The sequence below is a fragment of the Stegodyphus dumicola genome, chromosome 2 (assembly GCF_044657685.1).
Source record: "Stegodyphus dumicola isolate Sdum_Otavi_A_Nest chromosome 2, ASM4465768v1".
Lineage (NCBI taxonomy): Eukaryota > Metazoa > Arthropoda > Arachnida > Araneae > Eresidae > Stegodyphus > Stegodyphus dumicola.
This window is the reverse complement of record NC_140769.1, coordinates 163,773,996-163,795,058: the sequence shown is the minus strand read 5'-3', so window position 1 is coordinate 163,795,058 and position 21,063 is coordinate 163,773,996. Positions and strand designations below refer to the sequence as shown.

Sequence of the window (21,063 nt, the reverse complement as noted above, 5' to 3'; positions counted from 1 at the left end):
TACTTATTTTAAAAATATATAATTAACTGTAATGGACACCAGTCAAGTTACAAAATAAATTTCTTCGCTTTCACTCTTTTTGTCAATTTTCCACACCACTAAGGTGGACACCGCTGTGCGAAAACACCTGCTTATTCTACGCTACGAGAGTCGAAAGCAAGTTGTGGGCCGCCAGATGTCGCTGCTAGTAAAAAACAGGTCTGCCCGACATCCTACATTCTCTGAGTACGGAAGTTGTCGAAAGCGCGTGAAAAAGTGTTGCCGCGTCGTCAATCAGGGTTGTGCAGTTGACGTACTAAAGTAGACAATGGTTTTGTATGTGTTTTCGCTGCTGATTTTTTCATATTTAAACGAAGAATACGGTCGTAGATCTCTGAATCGGTTGCGAATTTATAGAAAATATAGTGATGCTTTTGCTCTGCCAAAACATGTTTTCATTGCGTATTTCAGATTGCCAAAATTTATAGTTATTTTAATTTGCGATGAACTGAGAGAGTATTTGAAGCCACATTCAGAAAACAAGACCGCAATTTCTACTGAAAGAAAGGTTATACTATTCCTGAAATTATAGATATAAATTGTAATTGTATGCTTTAAAAATGTAGAAGATAATAAGTTTATCAAGCGCATAAACCTTCTTCATTTAATACAAATATAGACCTCCGATAAGCTTCTACTCGATTACAGCAAGAATTACGTTTACTTTAAAATCTAACAGTTGAATGAATGAATACCTTACCAATAATACTGTGAACACAAAAAAGGAATGTCGTTCATTATTACGCGAAATTCACACTACTGTAAAATAAAAATTTAAAAAAATTATAAAACTATAAAATAGCTTTATAATATCTTTTTCATTAGCTGTACTACTACTAGTGTGATACTTTTAAAAATAAGTTTTAGGCCAGAGGGGCTATTAATTTCGTTTTGCCATTTTGTGGCGTTTCACTTTTCAAATCGTTGCCACCAAGTATTATCGCACTCTACTATATTCAAAGAAATTAAATAATGAGGAATCTGCAGAATGTATGAATGTTTCTCGTACTGTGATAAAACAACGGTACCTAGAGCCATGAAATTCTGAATAACGTAATCCTCCATCCTAATATAGGCATCTGGAGGCCCAAATTTGGAACTGAGAATTTGTTTTATTATCTATTTCATATTTTGTAAAGCATTTATGAGTTTTTGATTAAGAAACCCAACGATTTCAAAGCGAGCAATGGCAACATTGTACGGAAAAAAACATTTTCATCTCTAGCGCGGGAGATTATGTATCGGAAATTCTTAAGATATGCTTTTTTTTAATTATATGATATTGCTGTTGAATTGAATTTGATGGTTTAAGTGCGAAAAACATGATATTTAATAAATAAATATAACACGCAAAACGTTAAAAAAATGGTCCTTTGGAAGTAATATAAAATCTGAAGGCTTTCAGATTTTTTTCATTTATTTATTTATTTATTTATTATTATTATTATGGTGTGTGTGTGTGTGTGTGTAATTTTATTGCGTTTTAAAACTGGTTTCTAAGTGAGGACTTTCTAAGGGAAACTGGCTCGTATAAAAGTTACACATGTGGAAAGCCACGAAAACGCCGGCCAGCTCGTTCCCGGGATTCAAACCTCGGACCAAACTACCTGCGTTCAGCACTCTACCGCTCGGCGGCTGGTGGGCTTGTTAGCAGAATTATACTGCATTATTATTGTATTATGCTATAAGACTGAGGGTTTGTTCATGAAATAGTACTTTTGTAACCTATTATAGTATTAAAAAATCATTGTTTCTTTGCAAATTAAAAAAAAGTACTGTTCATAGCATTCTAATTTTTATATTGTAAAAGAGATATTGATTATTATTAGTTTTCTATTTAAAATGTGTCGAAACGCTGGTTTGACAAGGACTTCAACTGCAGGAGACCTACACTGATTATTTTTACTTTAGTACTTGCACTGTGAAAATATTACTATCTTTTAATTATTTTCACAGAATAAAATCTTTTGAGAAGGAAGAATATTTAAACTGAGCATTTCTTATATGTATAAAAAATTCAAATAATAGCAATGTAATATTAAAAAAAAGGTATTAGTAATTGTGTGACAAAAATTGCAAAACGAATTAATCGCACATACAGGATATATTAGTTTAATTTTGGTTATATATTTTATATTGAAAAAATATTTTCTTTCATGTTAATTATAGAATAAATTATTTAAAATAAAGCATTTTGACGCGTGTGTGATAGTTGAATGCAGCAGCAATCGGCCATACTGTAAAAGCGAATGAATTTTATTTCTTTTCTGAAAGAAAAAATTTTCATAGAAAAAGAAAATAAAAAAAAAGGAAGAAATATTAAGAAAGAAATATTTTCTTTCTAATTTCTTATTTAAAGAAATATTTTTCCAATAGTAACTGTAAAATAAATTGCGGGAAACAGTTTTAATGTAAGCATAGAAAAAAAAAAAAAAACTTAGTTTGCTATTAGATTGTAATGCAAATTAATCATAATTTAAATGATTAAAATTGTTTATTTCTAAAAGGATTTGAAGTAAGCTTAATTCACTTCCTTTTATCTATTTACCATTGCTTTCGTGGTAGCCCATATCACTCTTTATTTCTTAGCTCTAAATTTCTACGTTAAGTTTCCCCTTAAAAAAAGGAATTTTCCTTCACATAACGCAGCAGATACTGTTTTGTGCTATTTTTTTCGAACTACAAATGCAGCGTGTGAGTTAGTGAAATAATAGGAGAATATTCCTAGAATTTCAGCGAGCGCGCGCTATAAATTTCGTCACTCGGTCTGTACTGCGATTGGTCTAAAGCTCCTTGAAGCCTTGTTCCCTTTCAGTAAAGTTAAATGGACCCACCCGCCCACCAACTGAGGACCACAGAATGGCTTTCTCCGATAAGTTGGGATGGCTGTCGATACCGGTTTTTTTTGAGTCAATATTGTTCGCTCAAGTTGTAGACAGATCCAGTGATCATAGAATAGGCGTCCCTTGGAGTCTCCTGCTTATTGTTTTCAACTTGTCGACAAGGAAAAAGCAAAAAGGGTCGAGTCTCACTAAGAAGCACTGAAGAGGTGATACGAAAGTGAAAACCGCGTTTCGGAAAACAAAGGTGAACGCACTTGTCACGGCCGCAGCGATAACCCATTAACAAGGTTTCCTGCTCTGAACTCTTAAGCAATGAAGAACATTTTTATTGCGGTTTTAGAGTTTCATAGAAGCAAGCATTCACGAGATTGAAATTTACTGCAGGCTTTATACAGTTGTAACTGTTATCACCCCTGAAATTTACCACCCCTGAAAATAAAACTCGTTCTTTTACCATATATGGTAATGCTTGATCATGCAGAATTACCGTTATTATTCCATTTTTCTTTTTTGAGTGCAGAAAAGTGATATGTTACTATTGTTATTCCAATGTGAGTAATAATGATGAAAGCAAAGTCTTAAATCCAGCTGTTGAAGATGATTGACAAGGCTATTCAAATGCACAGAAATGTGCGGAATCACTTTTGTTTTCGCTCTCTCAATCTTAGTATGCATTATCATTTAATCGTGTGAGATATTATGCTTTTGCATGTAGTTGACTGATAAAAACTGGGAATTGTAATTTAAAAACTGTCCTTGTTTAAAAGCCTGTCTGAATACCAAATATTTTTTCCCCCAAACACCCACACACAAAAATGGCCACTTTTCTGTACTTCCTAACTTTTTTATCTTACTAACATGATTGTATGAAAATATGTCGTATTTTACACTTTGTTACAATATTTTTGTACCCGGAGATCTGCAAATTTATTAACACGTCATTAGGAAATTTTGTGCTTGTCTGTGTTTTTAATATGTAAATCTTTATTTAGAAAAGCATAAAAAACATCTATTATAAACGGTCGGCATTATAAAAAACCATGTCATATATAACTGTGAAGTATAATAAACGTTATATATCTTGGCCTGATATATCACATCTTGGTCTTCCTATTCTAAGAAAAGCACGTTTAACTTGTCATAATCAAACTTACAATTTCGTCAGTCTTTCTGTTCCTGAGAATCAATGTCTCGCTTCGTTTTGGTCAAGTTCGATCAAGTGCGTTGTAAATAACTAAAATTCAAATACAGGCAGACACTGGAAAATGTCTTGTGTTTTCAATAAATTTATTTTACCCAAAAATCATCAAGAAGATGGGATGAAGTCCCTTTGTTAAGTTTTTTTTTCCCCCAAAAATGAATGATCAAATATCTTCTTTGATAGTGCACCACGATACAGATTTAATGATAATATCCTAAATTGGAAACTTTTAAGAGAATGTAATCCTTTACTTTATGTAAAAACCTATTTGGAAAATCATAGCTCGCCTTTAGAATATCCTAGAAGATGAAGTGACATGGGAGAAGAAAACAATAAGTGGGATTCTGGCATAAATTGCTATCCATAATTAAATTTATTCCTTATTTCGTTAATAGCACCATAGGTGCTATTAATCTCGAAACTCACTTTTTTGTCAGATTTACTTTTTAAATTGCTGTTACAAAATCTTATCGTCGTGTATTATTTAAAATAAATAAATAAATAATGAAGAATCTATATGCGTGTGTGTGTGCAATGCGAGAGACCTTTCGTTCTCTTCGCATTGTGGAAAAACCAGGGCACTTTTAGAGCCACTAAATTTTTAATGCACGTAGTCCTTCACCCGAACATGTGCACATGTGTCCGAATTTTGAATTTCGAATTTGTATTTCATATTTTATACAAATTCAAACGCACTTATCCATTTGAAAGCAATAAATGGCAGTACTGTTCGAAATATTTATCTCCAGCGCACCACACTGTTGCCGTTTGACAAAATGTAAGATATTTATCTTCTGATTTTAATCAAGAAATTGGTCTATTTGAAAGCAGTAATAAAATAATTTTATTTTCTACATCACAGTGTTTTGTTATACAGTAAAACCTAAGATATTTAACTTTTAGGTTTAATCTAAAATGTTATTGAGTAACAAATTAAACGATTTAAAAGCAAAAATATTTTTCTACTTTTAATATGATTGAGATTTAAATAAAAATCCATTAAAATAAGATACGTAATCAGAAGTTTTTAAATATTTTTTATGAAATTACACCGGTTAGATTCATTAAAATAACTATATACTTTTTTTTCTTTTTTATGATAACTTTTTTAAATAAAGAAATAATATAGCGAATATAAAAAACGTATCTAATGAGAATTCTAAAGCTATGCAATTTTTAAATATTGTATGACTTTGCTGTTTAATTTTAGGCGGTATTAGTGCGAAAAATGTGATGTTTAATAAATAATACAAAACACAAAAAGTTAATAATTAAAAAAAAATTTTTTTAATGTCATCTAAGAAAACTGAACATTGATATAATAATTTTATAAACTGAAAAAGACAAGAAAAAAAAATAGAAAAATGTATGCTATTACTTAATCCTGTATCGGGAATTCTAAACATATGCTGCTTTTGAAAATTTTGTGGTTTGCTGTTGAATTATGTGGCGTAAGTGCAAAGAAACGATGCGATGCTTAATAATAAAGCTACACACAAAAAAAAAAATTGCATTCACAATAATGAGTTCAAGAGTTCTACCTGAGATCCTTAGTTAGAGCATAAAGCATTCTAAACAAACACCTTATAGTACGACATATAAAACCTAAATCCTTTCAGTTTTTTTTTTTTTTTTTTTTTTTTTTTTTTTTTTTTTTTTTTTTAAGATTTATAAATGCGCGGCGCAATAAGTTTATTAATGAATATATATACAAGCTAAATATTATTTTTTTTCAAATGAGAACGTACCCAAAAAATGTAGAGAGAAAAATCCTCTTTTTTAGGTATATTTTTTTAATTTATTTTAATTAACAGTAAAATGAAAAATAGGGGGAAATTTAAATTACAAACTGAATTTTATGAATAAGTCCTTCGTGAATATAAAAACTGCAGAACAGTCTTCGTAGAAACTGATAAAAATATCAACAGACTGATGTTAAACACATTAAACCATTAATGTGTGATATTTTAACTGCCATAATTAAAAAACGGCAAACTGGAATGCTACGACACCCCCAACGAATATTACTTTCATCATCCTGTTCGTAATCAATCAGTAATGGTTAACTGATAAAGGCAAGGTCTGAGATTACGTGCCTTGACTAACAAACGCCTCTGTTCTTACAGATTATTTCAGTGTTAGTTCCATAGATGGCGCTGGAGAGGAAGTTTAATTTATGTGGCTTGCTTGGTAGAGGTGATAGGGTTGAAATTCGCAACATGTTTATGTCTAAACTTATCGCAGATAAAATTCTTATGACATAATTTTCACGAGCTTCAATTTTTCGGAAGATTTCCTACATGTATTTATCTCTTTTATGAAAAAATAAATGTGCATGTGTTGTGTGTTTAGTTTTGTGTTGACAAAACATGTGGCTCTATTTAGAAATAGAAGCTTCCTTTCGTTTCCTTAAATGGTCTGACAGAATATTTAAAAATTTTAAATATAAATGTAAAATTTTGAGAGTGCTAACCAAACGCAAACTGTAGGTATGAATTTTCAATGAAAAATAGAACTTATTATGAATTCTGAACAAAACATTCCATAGCTCAAAGACAGGTATTGCACGCATAATTGCATCCCGTACGTGTAAGTAGGAAACGTAAAACTTTTGTTCCACTTATTTTATTTGATTATGACAAAGAACTGGCGGGCTGTCTGCCTATGGGAATGGATGCCATCATGGAGGACATTCTAAAGGAAACTGGCTGGTATGCACGTTACTTGTGGGAAAAATGTCCATGCAGCTCTTTCGTTGGAATTCGAACCGTGGTATAAACTGTTAACTGATTTTACTGCTTGGCCACTGGTGGCCACTCCTGGTGCGTATTTTAGCTGACCGCTTACTGACAGAATTCAAATTTCAGGCACTTATTACTAATTATTATAATTCAACTATTAAATTTGCGTAAATTTGTTGTGAATTTTAAAAAAGGAAAGTGGGTTTTAATTTCAGTCTCTTGTTCGTGTTTCTACGATATCTGTGTGTAGGTTCTTAATCAGAATTCTAAAGGCAAAAAGAAGTCTCTTACCTTTTCTATCATCCGGGTGGCTGAGATGATTACTCTGGTTCTGTTCCTCTGAAATAAATCCTAATTCCCTTCAAAATAATCCTACCACTTCTAATAAATATAAAGGAAGAATATATTACATTTATATGCAATTATTAGATTACGTTTACATGAACATTACGCGCTTTCTTTCATACAGTCTTTTTAGTTCTGGCTCTAGTTCTAGTTTAATGCAAATCAAGAGTTCTATTTACGTTTTGTTCAGATTTTCTAGAATTTATATATAACGGCACTGGTAGTCCAGAGTTTAGATGCAACACTGTGGAAGAATGGCTCAATGAAAATTCCCTGAGACACCAGATTGTATCTTATTAGAAAATATGTCTTAAAAATATGATATATAAATTTTGAGACCTAGGAATATTTTTAATTTTAATCCGTTTTTTTTAGTAATAAAGTATTTATTTATTTTTTAATAGTATATTCGTTTTTCATTTTAAATTGAGGACATTTTAAGCTATATAAATAAATAAGAGGGGTTTCTGCATATCGAAATACGGTAGAAAATACGCTTGTACTAAAATTTGAACAGAACCAAAGAATTTGAATAAGTTTTGTAAAGTAGAGAAAAGTAATTTAAGTTTTTCGCAAGTTTGTATGGAATTTGGGATGTCTGTTTGAATTACAAATTAGCATATACTTGGTAAATCTATGAATTTCAGATATGGTACTCTTGTTATACATTTGAAAAACTAGAAATTGTTCTTGCAGTTTTATAAAACATATTGTCTGTATACATATTAGTTCTACAACTTTGTGATAAAATTATCATAGTTAATAGCTGCAGTATTTCACTGATAAACAGATACTTTAATAACCTTTTATTGAAATATATAGAATTTTAAAGTACCGTGAATTTGTGTATACAGACGTAAATGATCAATAGTTGAAGTGCCACGAATGAAATACCTCCGGAAGTTATTCATTTTGCTAGCTTTTGCAGGACGTTATTAATATGTAATTTGCTGTTAACATTTTCATATCCTATAATCATATATGCGTTTCCAATTCAAAAAGAAAGTTATCTAAGCAACTAAAAATATTCTTTAAAGAAATCTGAAAACTTTCAGATTTTATATTACTCCCAAAAGAAAGTTTTGTGTGTTACCTTTTTTTATTAAATATCATGTTCTTCACTTAAAACACATAAAATTCAATGCAATGAAATATCACTAAATAATTTAAAAAGAGCATATCTTAAGAATTTCTGATATACAATCTCTCGCGCCGGAGATAAAAAGTTTTATTTTTTCCACACAGTGTTGCCATTGCTCGCTTTGGAATCGTTGAGTTTGTTAATCAGAAATTCGTTAAAGTTTTACAGAATTTGAAATAGTAAAACAGATTCAAAGTTCGGGCTTCCAAATGCCCAGGTTCGGTTGGAGGTCTACGTTATTCAAAATTTGATTGCTTTTTGATATCTTCACAATGCGAGAAATTAATGCATTCAGGCGTATTTTTCATTATTTAATTTCTTTAAACATAATACATGGCGATAATATTATGTGACAACTGTTTGAAAAGGGACGCAAAACGCCGTTTTGAAATTAATAGCCCTTTTGGACTAACGCCCTTTGGGGTGATAATACTTTCAAAAAGTAAAAATAAAATACAGCCAAAAAAATCGTTATATTGAAAACTCTTCCTCTTTATAATGTGGAATTTGCAATCATCCAGAGATGAAGTCACTCGCTATACCAGTAGCAATGAATGGATGTATTTGAGAAAAGAATTAACTGAAAAATATTCATGGCAAATAAAAAAAAATTTTATTGAAAGTTTGTACGTTATTTATTTTCAGTTTTTTAAGGAGGTCTGACTCTTTTCGTAGGCATGCTAGACGCAGTTGTTCTAGAAATGTTATTTAGAGTTTTTTATATGTTAACTACCCATAATTATTTTTCCCCGCAATTTTTTTTCCCCTGTAACGTAAGCAAGTCGTTCCGCTAAACACATTTTCCTTAAACTATATATCATTAAACATTCTCTTTTTCTGTAGCACATCCAGAGATGAAGTTGTCTCTATCGGCAGATTCGTCGTTTGAATTTTCCGCCATATACTGTAAATTATGAAGCATAAATTAAAACTTACTCATTTTGAAGACAAGATTAACGATGCAGGCGTGAACGGGTGGAAATTTATTACGCATGCGTAATGTGTGACTGCGAGGAAGCGTCAGGTTTAGCTCTTCATTTGACTTTTTTTATTCCTGCTGTTATTACAGGTGTGGGCTTTTTTTAAATGCGGAACCGTGACTAAAGAACCCTTAGCGGCACTTGTAATAATTTTCGTGTATGCACCGCTTCAGGATATTTATGTTAACATTCTAAATTATTTTCTAATGTAGATGGTTTTCATAGTAAAACTTTTGTGTGCAATTGTGTAAAAGCCTTTGCGCATGAAATTGTGAATCGTACATTTTAAAACTCTGTGCATGCAGCACGACTGTAAATCATAAGCATCTTTTCTATCTTTGATGTATTCTTTGTTTTGTTTGTTTAATGTAGTCTTTGTTCGTTTTCTATCTTTAATGTATTCTTTATTTATCTTTAATTTATTCTTCGTTTGTACTTTAAGAATTAATAACATTAATTCAACTACTACTTAAAATCATCCAGTTTTTTAATGTGACACAAAAGTAGTACGTATGGCTCTATTTTAGAACGGGGACTTAGCTCAGTAAAGCTCTATTTAGAAGCTTACTAAGTAGCGGGAAATTTAACATTTATCAAAATCTATTAATTTGTCAAAGAATTGTTGGCAAACTCTTGGTCAAATGATGGCGAAAGACTGAATATTCAGATTCTAGTTTTTGTGACCAGAATGAGAAAATTAAAAAATAAGCAAATGACTTGATTTGGAAGTTTATTTACATTTCAGATCACGATTTGTTTATCAACAGATTGAAAATCAAACATGTGAGACACTGTTGGACCTTCCAGTTTGAGAACCAGAATGAAAGAATTTACACTGAAGTTATCAAGGAAACTTAAACTAAGCTTCCATTTAAATGCTATAGCGCAAATTATGCAAAGAAATAAATTTCTGTTGCAGATTCCTCTTATTCCATGTGGTATATGTTCTGAATTATAATTATCAACGTCAAGGATTCTTGTTTTCATTTTCAAAGAATCTTACGTCTCTTAAGTCTGCTATATTTATTTCTTAGTCATTCTGGACAAGTAATAACGAATATAATCTTGGACTTCAGACCTACTTCCTTTTCCTTCATGCATGATTCCTGTTTGATAAATGCGGTTTGTTTTTTAACTTAAAATATAATAAAAAGTTTCTCTTCTTCTGCTTTTATGTTTAGTCTTTCAAATACTGTTATGGTACTACTATGAAATGCTTTTCTTGATTTCCACCTCAAAATTAATCCAACACCAGCTGAGAGATAAAATCGCTAGATTTGGCTTGGTTTATTTAATTACTGCAAAGCAAAGCACTCGAGTACTATCTTCCTAAGGAGAATGCTTATAAATATGTAGAATCGGTACTTACTGTCTAGGAATATGATGTCTGTAAACTTACTCCTTTTGTGGCTGTCTAGGGGCTAATAAACTAGTCCGATTTACAAATAACTTGAATATTTAATGAAACATGAATAGTTGCAACAAACTACAAAGTAATTACATACGTAGAAGTAAATAGGTGAGATTATTTACAGATGAAGAGAATGAATCGTCTTTAATATGCAAACATCTTTTAATCGCGTCATCGTCTTAATGGCGGAATCGTCTGCCTTCTATCATCGGAAAAGTCAAAGATTTATTCTCACAGCTTGTCGCGTCATCCGATTATAATGAACGATGCCATCCCACAAATATATTTATTATTTAATTACTTATAAATTGTTAACTATAAAGCCTGTAACCTAATTGCACTATGAACACTAACTTGACGTTTATTAAATGAAAGCTGTACAGTAATGCGGAATTACCGTCCAACTAATACGAATTGATCAAGTATTACGTATTTTCCCGTTGACCGTGAAAATTGGTTGGACCATATCAAACTTATGCGATTCATTCTGGAGAAAGACTGCAGAAACGAAGCGTTCTTTATTTAGTCAAATAATCATAAATGGATCTTTATTCAGTTAAAAAACCAACAGATAAAAGTCACGTATATAACATATAAGATACTTGAATAAGTTAGAGACCTTGAGCTTATTTGAATACAAATTCATTAAATTTACGCGAATCATACTGGTGGGAAAAAGTTTCCTAATGGGACTTAAAATAGCAACAAAATGATCATCATCAGTGTGAACTATGGGCGAAATAAATTTATCTCAAACACGAATTTAAGTAAAGTCGCATGATTGCGCTCTTTTTTTTTTTTTTTTAAGCTTATTTTGCCGAACCTCTGACTCTTTCAATGTTTTCAGTATGTGCACTAATATAACCAGCGCCGTAATTTTGAAAATATTCCACTGCATGCGGCTCTGCAGAAGGCAGTCCAAAATTTTAATTTTTTTAATGCAAGAGAAATAGAAGTTAATTTATATACATATATCCTTCTGTACAAAGACTAAAGTGGATTCCTGAGGATTGCAGTTACATGAAATTAAAGTGAAGATGTTAATGTTTAGCTTATAAATGTTTTGTGATGACACGCTTATCTGTTAATGGCGCTCAGTTTTGTTTAAAAAATGGTCGACGGGAAAATACGTGAGTACCGAAAAAATAATAATCATAAATTATATAGACTGTAAACACTGATTAAATTCTGAGCATTGATTTATATTCTTGTTGTGAATTATTTCACTTGCGTGACAGTAACATCAGAACAAGTCGGTGGTGAAAAGAGCAGAATTACATCTGTCGTTGGCACGAATCTTGGCTTCCTGTTAGCGACAGTACGACTTCCATCGCAGTTTTGAAGGAGAATCTCTTTTGCGGACGAATCAATGGTCTTCCACCCCTTTTCCCCAAAAGCCAAAGCTCTCTCGAGAGAAATTTCGACTCACCGTATGTTTAACATGCCCTCATGCCGCAGAGACGCTATACATGTACAAACATTCAAGACCCACTGATGCAGCAGTCAGCATAGTTAAGCAGTGTACTAATCAAAGCGACACTGATTTGTATAAATCAAGCGATGAGTTAAACATTGATTAATCCGTTATTTATATAAATCAATGCTTAGTTTAAAAAAAAATATCATTAGGAGCCCTGTGTTTGCATTTCACACGCCTTGTATGTGAGTTTCGAATGCTAGACGTCTGAGAAATTTAAGACTTTTATATTTGATTCAGCTTGCTATTAAATCCTTCTTTAATAACTGAAATGTATGTGATCGAATAATTACTGACAGTACCGTGTTTAAAGTGTGAAAAGAGTTTTCATGTGGAAAATGAACATAAGATAATTAAAATAAGTAATCTAAACAAACATGATTATTCATTCAGTTGTGTATTATTTGTTTTATTTTATTACTTCAAAGCGTAAAAGAATTATATACGTTAAACTCATGAAAAACCACGAAATCGCAGGTAGTCACTAGGTAATCATGGCTTCATTTTTTAGTAAAGTTGTATTAATTATAACATACCACTGCTAAACACTAAAAGAATCTAAGTACGTAAGTGAAAATTACATTATGTAAATTTTGCATGCATGGTTTAAAAACGCCTATTCTTAAGCTATTGTTATTTAATACAGTTTTAATTCTAACGGCAAATTCATTCCTAACTTTTGCTAGCATATTCTTATATTCTTTGAAATTTTCGTGGCATTCATCATTCCTTGTAAAAACGAAGTAAAATTTATATTTACAGAAATTACTCCTGAATTTTATCTTAAAGAAAAAAAAAATTCTCAAAAAATTAATAAAGTGGAAGAAAGATAAACAAAATTATACGCAGAGTTTGAAATAAGTGGCTGCATATTCCTCAAATGTTGATCATAAATGTATTCCCAGTTGCAAAGTTTCTCAGAATAGAATAATGCCGAGAAATTTATGAAAATCAACATTAAGGAAGGAAGATTTTGCAAATACAAAATAAAGTACTCGTAAAGCACAAAGTCTAATTAGTTAAATGTTCATTATGCTTTAACAATTTAAATTTAAAAAAACTTTACGTGCAGTTTTGCTGAGATCATTAGAAAAGAACTATTAGTTACTAACAAAGTTAATAACTGCTGTTTTACCGAAGACGGAATTGCTGATTATTAAAATGAGCACAATTTGTAACTTCTCCCAAAATCTGATCAAAATATGATGCAAAAATAATATAAATATTCCGTAGTTAATATTAATAGAGATTGAGAATTGATGTAAGTAAGTTTGTTCTTGCGAATTTTGCACGTAATGATACAGAACTTTTCATATAACTTAAAACATAATGAAAATTTACTGTTTAGGTTCTTCTGTTGTAGGAGACCTATATAAAATGTTAAACTTTATCGTTTCTCTTACTACCGGTTCTGAAGTTGTTTTTCAACAAATATGTATCTTATTTTGAGGTATTTTAAGAATCTTTGTAATTGGTGTTACCTATCTAGGATTAAGATTTAAAGAAATTAAACATGATCACCCTTCTTTTAAATATAATAGCTTGGATAAATCCCTTTAGGCAGTTTTTTAATTTCCAAAACAGATCTCGGATAGTTTCAATCTCGGCTATTGTTTCGCCATTAAAAGATTTCATTATTTTGATATTGTTCAGTTCATCTTTTGCAGTTAATAATATTACATATTTTTATTGATGTTAAGTAATATTTATGTAATAATAAATTCGATTTATGATTGCAGAAGTAATCGAATCCTCTCAAAAATTTAACACAACGCCAACAAAGAAAATAATCGTGTGAAAATTCGCATTCTTGAGAAGACAGGATGTTATTAGCACAGCTGTTTTTTCTCCCTTAGAGATAAGGGAAATTAAATCATTTTGTTGTTTCAAGTAATATGTATATTCGACATCAAAATATTATGCTTTAAAATTTCCACTTTGTTTTCAACTGCTCATAAAAAATATGCCGCTTTGTTTTCAGAACTTGAATTTATCTATGAAAGAGAACTAGACTGATACATTAAATAAAAAATATTGTTTTCAACTTGCACGGAAGTAAAAATCATTTTTTTTTACTGCGCACTTTCTAAAGAGGGAAAAACATTTTTGTCTAGAAAAGATTTGTATCTGCATTCACATTCCAAATCTGCCTATGAAAAAAATATATTCCAAGACAGTTTCTGACTTTTTTCTGTGAGTGAAATCATTTATCTAGCGTTAACAGGAAAACAAAAACTATCGTATAAAATAAAATAGAGTGGGAAAATCGGAAACTAACTGCACAAAACTAGAATAAGTTCACAATATCTTAAAAATTTTCCTTCGACATTGTAATCCCTGTCTAATGTACAGCAAAACTTTTGTATAACTATCGTTTGTACACTTCATGACTCACTGTTTTCTTTTGTTGCGTAAGTGATATTGAATATTTTATGGGAAAATCTTGGGGTGCTGATTATAGTTGTGTTTGTGTATAGTATTAAAGAAAATTATAAAAAAAGAACATATCCTAAGTGTCTTAGATCAATTCTATGGTATCTGATTAGTTTCCCGAATATTTGCGACTCTTTCTGACTTTTATCTCAAAGAGAAGCCTTTTAGCTATTTTAGAGAGAAAGTCGCTGTGTGTAACTTTATTAGTAAAATTAAAATTTAATAATATGTTACGGATTCCTCTACCCCGAATGATATGTGCGTTCTTTTCTGTTTTGTATGTATGAAAAGCTGGAAGTTGAATGCTGTTACAATGCGTGTTAAACGTACTTAACAGCCAAAACATATTGTTCGCTGTTTTATTTTAGGAAAAAAATTAAATATGTTTACAAAATTTAGAAATTTAAAATGATGCTGCTTTGTTATCGAAGCAAATCTAATAAAATTAACTATGACATGTCACATGTGTTCCATTGTAATTACCGAATGATTCTTCAGTAAAAATTATGTATTCAAAGTGTAAAACTTCCCGGTTGTTCTGTTGGTTCCATTGTAATTACCGAATGATTCTTCAGTAAAAATTATGTATTCAAAGTGTAAAACTTCCCGGTTGTTCTGTTGGAGAATTCAAGAAACTGGTTATGTTTTATATTTTAGTAGATCGCGAGGTTTTACGAAGCTTGTCAGACCTTGGAAAAACTATCTAGAATAATTCTTGTCCATATTAGCATTTAAGTCACATGATATTATTGGTCAGTAATTTAAAATTCGTCTAGATGCTATTTTTGTATCTTTTTGTTTATTTAGATGTTTGGATAACATCTGGTACACATTGGAGAAGAATATTTCATGTTCATATCAGAAACTTTGATGGAATATTTATCTTAAATTTGTTTTGAACTCCTCCCTAACCTTGGCGATATTCCAGAATTTTAGCCACAGTGGAACGTGCCGTGGTTTTTTCTGAACGAGCCGTGGTTTTCTTCACGGACGAGATTTGAGGGGGAAAAATAGTCTGACAAAGTATCTTTCAAACCTACGCTGTAGTATACAGCATGCAAAACACAAAGGAAGTTAACAACATGTAATCAAAAAAGAAACTTGCCCTTGCTTTCGCTATGAGTCAAAGGTTCATGGAAAGTACCAGTGATTATATTCTTTGCTTTAACCATATGTTCATGATTCTATTTCCTGGTTTGGATAAACACTTTTTTAACTCTGATATCGATAAAAAGACACACTGCAACAATTTTTACATTAATTTACCCATTGGCAACGTTAATCTTTGAATTTTTAACTGTTTTGTAACATATATGCCTTTATGATATTGTATTATATTATATTATATAAAATATGTGATATAAAAGAAAAAGTTCATTATATTAAAATCGTTAATCTGCATGTATTAATTTTAAGAAATAAACTTTATCCGTTTGGGTTTGTCATTTTGGGAAACTTGCAGAATTTTCAGGTCATAGAGTTGAGTTGTCTTATCAGTTTGTAGTCTGACACTATCAATTAATGAATTAATGCCATTAAAAAAAAAGAGAGAATGTTTCTAAATCCTTTACTAAATTCTGTTTTAGATCAAAATAATTCTAAAAATAGAAAAAATATTTTTTAATAAATTCTGTTTAAAAAACAGTAATTTTATATTTAGCTCATTATAATACTATATACACATGCACTGCATAAAATATTTATTTATAAGTTATGTTTTTAAACTTACATTTCAACGTAGAGTAAATATCAGCTACGTAAAAATGTTCATATTTTAATAGGTGTATTTTATGTAAATAGGGAATTGTAAATTAATATCACGAAATACTAATTGAAGGGGAATTCATCATGCATGTTTATGCACTTAATTAAAATTTGATTTGTTAAAATATTTTAACTAATAAAAGTGTGTGATATTATTTATCAAAATTCTAAGCAGATTTAGTATGATTATCTGTGATATTTCTGATTTCGTTTAAAATGTACAGTTTCGTGTTAATCACATACAGTCAATCAATTCAGCCAATCACGACTACATTTTTATTATGCTTTGTAAACATACGATTTTTTGTCATCCCAAACAGTAAACAAATTCTTCGAAATTCCGATAAATTCGGTGTGTTTTTGTAAACTCCAGAAATTCTGTTAGATGTATTTAAGCTATTTTTTGCACAGAAACATTGATATTCATAAGTGTTCATTATCTAATAATAATAATGCAAGAATAATATTCAAACTGATTGTATATCAGTTGGACATGAATAAATGATTGTAAATAATTTATCAGTGCAGTAAATAAAAGAGAAAACTTCCAAATTTTTCTTGAAAATATTCTGTATGGTTTGTTTTAATATACGCAATCACCATCAAAACCATAACTAAATTCATATCATGCTTATTGCCGCATATTCTTCATTAGCATCCTCCCCACAGTAGGAAGAATTTTAAGAATCCATTACGTAATCCATTACGAATTATCCATTACGAATTATCCATTACGTTTTGCAGTAGTATTTGGTGAAAATCAGAAATTCGAACTCCTTTTCATTTGATGTGTAATAAATTAATGTATTCTTAGTAGCTGTGTAATAGTAATTCTCTTCGAAAAAAATAATTCTCATCGAAAATCAAATCAGTCGTTTTGAATAACCCTGCAATATTGTGACTGATCCATACTATCAAATGGTATATCGTTATTAGATAGCTGACTCTTGTAATTTCGTTATAATACACTGGTGTGAAAAACTTAAGCAACATCCGGGTTTTTTGCCATAACTCCACGAGAAATCAACTGAGAGACATGAAATGCAGAAATGAAGGAGAGTATTATGTACGTAAAGGAAGACGAAAGCATCGGAGCTGAAAAAGAAATACAATGCATACGGTATGGAATCAAGCAAAAACAAGCTTTATTGAACGCATAGTATGTGTTTACGTGACTCATGAGTGACACGTGACTCATGATTGTCTATCCAAGATGAAGAACAACAAGCAGATGTTCCTTAATATGGGATATGCCCTTCCCTCACTGCAATGGTTGCCTCGCACCGTCTCCGCATACTCAGAACCAGCTGGTGCAACATTTCTTGCCATTCCTCAATCAGTGAGGAGTGCCCATTCCTCAATCAGCATCTGTTTGAGTTGTTGGATGTAAGCGTGTTGCGGTATCTTTCCTTGATGTTACTGGAATAAAACCGGGTTCCGACCTCTCTCCAAATCAAAACACGTTGAGAATCGCTTTTGGTACTGAACCGACTCTCATCCGTTAAAGAGGACACGACTCCATTGATCAGTTGTCCAGTTTTTGTGCTCTCTGCACCACTGTAAACGGTGGCATCGGTGGCCAACTTTCAACGGGAGGCAGCGTTCAGGACGGCGGGCGAATAGGGCCCCTTTGTGAAGGCGTCTAGCCACAGTAAGCCGCGACACTTGTCGCCCCGTTGCTGTACAGAGTTGCTGAGCAATGGCGCTTGCTGACTACTGTCGGCCTCTTTTCGCCTGCAGGACGATATATCGGTCATCCCCTGCAGTTGTCGTCCTCGGGCTGCCACCACCAACCTTTCTAACAGCTGTACCTGTGGTTTAGAACGCTTTTAAAGCGCGCGAAACGACACTTTTGTTGATTCCGAACTCTGCAGCTACACTGGTTACAGTACGCCCCTCCTCCAGCTTTCCGATCATTCTCCCACGTGTGAAGTCGTCCAGGTGATTTCTTCTAGCCATATTTCACGAACTGACTCACTGGCACTTGCAGCGAATATTTTGAATTGCGTCTCCGTCTTTCCTTTTATTTTACTGTTGAGCTGCACGTGCCGACATCACGCGTTTTGTGTACGCTCACGTCGCCTCTGATGTTTCGTTCCTGATATTTGCATACGCATGACATTTCTACTGACTTACGTGTTCATTGTACTGATCTCCAAACCTCCTTTTCTGCAATTTCATGGCTATCTGCTAAATTTTTACATTGTTGCTTAAGTTTTGCGCACCAGTTTAGTTTACAGAATGATTTTAATTTCTTAAAACACGTAACTAATATATTCCATATTCCTAGCTTATTCATTTATTCTCCTACTTTAAAATGAATTAATCTTTACATTTCCTGTTCTTGCCATCGTCATTTATTTATACAAGACAAGATGTTATCTCATCGGACTCTGAGGTAGGTGCCTTTACTTTTTAAACATGCTTGAAACTTTCAGAGTAATTTGTCTATTACTGCTTCAAAGTTTAAAAGATAAACCTACTCCAAAAGAAGAAAGGGTAGAAAATGGCTGTCTGAATGTTTAATAGGGGTTGAGACTATTTGACCTACTAATATCATCAAGTTGCCTGGTAAAGATGAACCGGTTTTAACACGCGTTTACCTAATCTATAAGTCCGTAAAATAAATTTTAATGATTAAATGCTTTTAGATGAATAGTAAAGATGGATAATGAAATAAAGCAATTTCTTTAAGAAATAATGTGTTTATAGGAAAATAAAACTCGTTTTTCGTTTATAGGAAAATAAAACTCGTTTTTTTTAATAGAAAATTTCGATTTTACGTATTTTTTTAGGTAGGCAGCGTTTATGCATATTTCACCAATTTTCATCGAAAGTTTTTCTTTTAGAAGTATATGTATCTGAGTGTTTGGGTTCAGATTCACTATGCTTTGTTTTTTAAACACGGAAGTGTATAATATTCAAAATTAGTTTAATTTAAAATATAAAACTTTATTGTGGAAATATATTTACAGTTTATAATTATCTTGGAATTAGGTTCATAACTTAACTATGCAGAAACATTTTATGAAAGGCATATTATTGGCAAAAATGTTCTTAACTTGATCTGCTATCAAAATCGTATCATTTCACTTTCTCAAAACATTTGAATCTTAATAATAATTTCATACAAAAAAAATTAGGTACTTTTCCGTTTCGCCGGCGCAAATCTCGCCAAGCAGACTTTATTGGCGACAACATACATTATACACACAAAAAATATTAAAAAAATGTTAGTCCTAAGAATTCTTTTTTGAAGGCATAAACATTTTAATATCGCTTAAAATTTTATAAAAAGCCAATAAATAAAGACAATAAATTTATAAAAAGATATTAATTTAAGAATTTACTATGCTTTCATGGTTCAACATCCTGTTTCGCCGGTTCATATCACGTGACCCCAAGCGATCTCATCTCACGTATACTACTCTACAAAAATATAATGCTCTCAGTAATTATCTACATTAATTTCAAGTTAAATCTTATTTGGAACACAAGTTTAAATGCAAGAAATACTTCAATTCGTACGAATAACTTACTCAGAAATTATGTAAAACTGCAGTGCTTTACTTCGCTAATGCATTCTCATTAGAATTGATGAATTTAACCCTTGACTTTACCTTTTCTATATTTTCGGCTTCGGGTAAGCGCTGTGATTGCATCCTAATTGATTTAATTGCCGAAAATGGCCTTAGACATAAAACTGAACTATCTGAATGAGGCGTAAAAGGTTACCAGCGAGAATATTCCGTTTGGCATCGGTTGTACCATTATTGGCGACTTTATCGCTTGCGCCGGCAAAACGGAAAAGTACCAAAAAATTAAATATGAGAAATAGAAATCTGTTGTTTTTATGAAATTTTTTTCTTTTACTTGTTTCCAGTTTGAGCAAGTTTTGATCTTTCATGTTAACACCTAGAAAAAGGAAAAAACGTAATTTTGAGGCGAGCAATATGATAGACTTCTCTTATGTACACTTTTACCTTACAAAACCGTTCCATACAACAGTACTTGAAAACTTTATTAATCTTTATGTAACGAGAATTAGGTAATTTGTATTAAACATTTTTTGCCAGTTATCAAAATTACATAGCTTTACAGTGCTGGAAACAAATATAATTTTTTTACATATGCCAAAATAGAAGCTGATTTCTGTAGGAATAACTGCGATCTTGGTGATCGCCCATTTTAATTGCCCTGATTTTATTTTGATTTTAGGAGTTCATTTAACTTCCAGCGTACCTTTCACGTTATAAAAGAAACGGAACGTCTGTCACGCGTTAAGATGCTTCAGTGTTATTTTCTTGAAAGATTGCCAAATAAACGTACATTATAAATTGTAATAATGTATGTTTATTAGAGAAAATGTAAATAAATTAGTTTCAGTTTAAAAGCAATAATAAATAAAATACGCAGAATAATGAGAGACACTTTGCATTTTAAATCTCTAGCGCATACTGCATGGGAGAACATTTCAGAATAGTACATTTGATTGTAGCATAGTCCATATAGATAAAATGAAATAGAATTTAAAAAGTTTTTTTTATGCTATAAGCGTTTATTTAAAATAATATGATAATTAATGCGTTAAGGAGGAAAATAATTTATCATATAGTTTATTGAGAATAATAAATTAAATAATTTGGGAATAATAGATTAAATAATTCCATTTACAGAATTCATCTGCA

At 31.3% G+C, this 21,063-nt stretch overlaps 1 protein-coding gene across 4 annotated transcripts in view; it reads left to right on the top strand.

The window, feature by feature from the left end:
• LOC118186115 (uncharacterized) overlaps positions 1 to 21,063 on the top strand; it is a 193,772-nt gene that overhangs the window by 109,431 nt on the left and 63,278 nt on the right. The window contains exon 1 of one of the 4 annotated variants that reach the window (XM_085811405.1): positions 293 to 547. The exons of the other annotated variants lie outside the window; for them this stretch is intronic. Within the exon in view, the coding sequence (XP_085667531.1) occupies positions 308 to 547 (240 nt within the window). The 5' untranslated portion in view covers positions 293 to 307. Of the gene's footprint in view, positions 1 to 292; positions 548 to 21,063 lie in introns of those variants that run through there. 4 annotated transcript variants of the gene reach the window in all.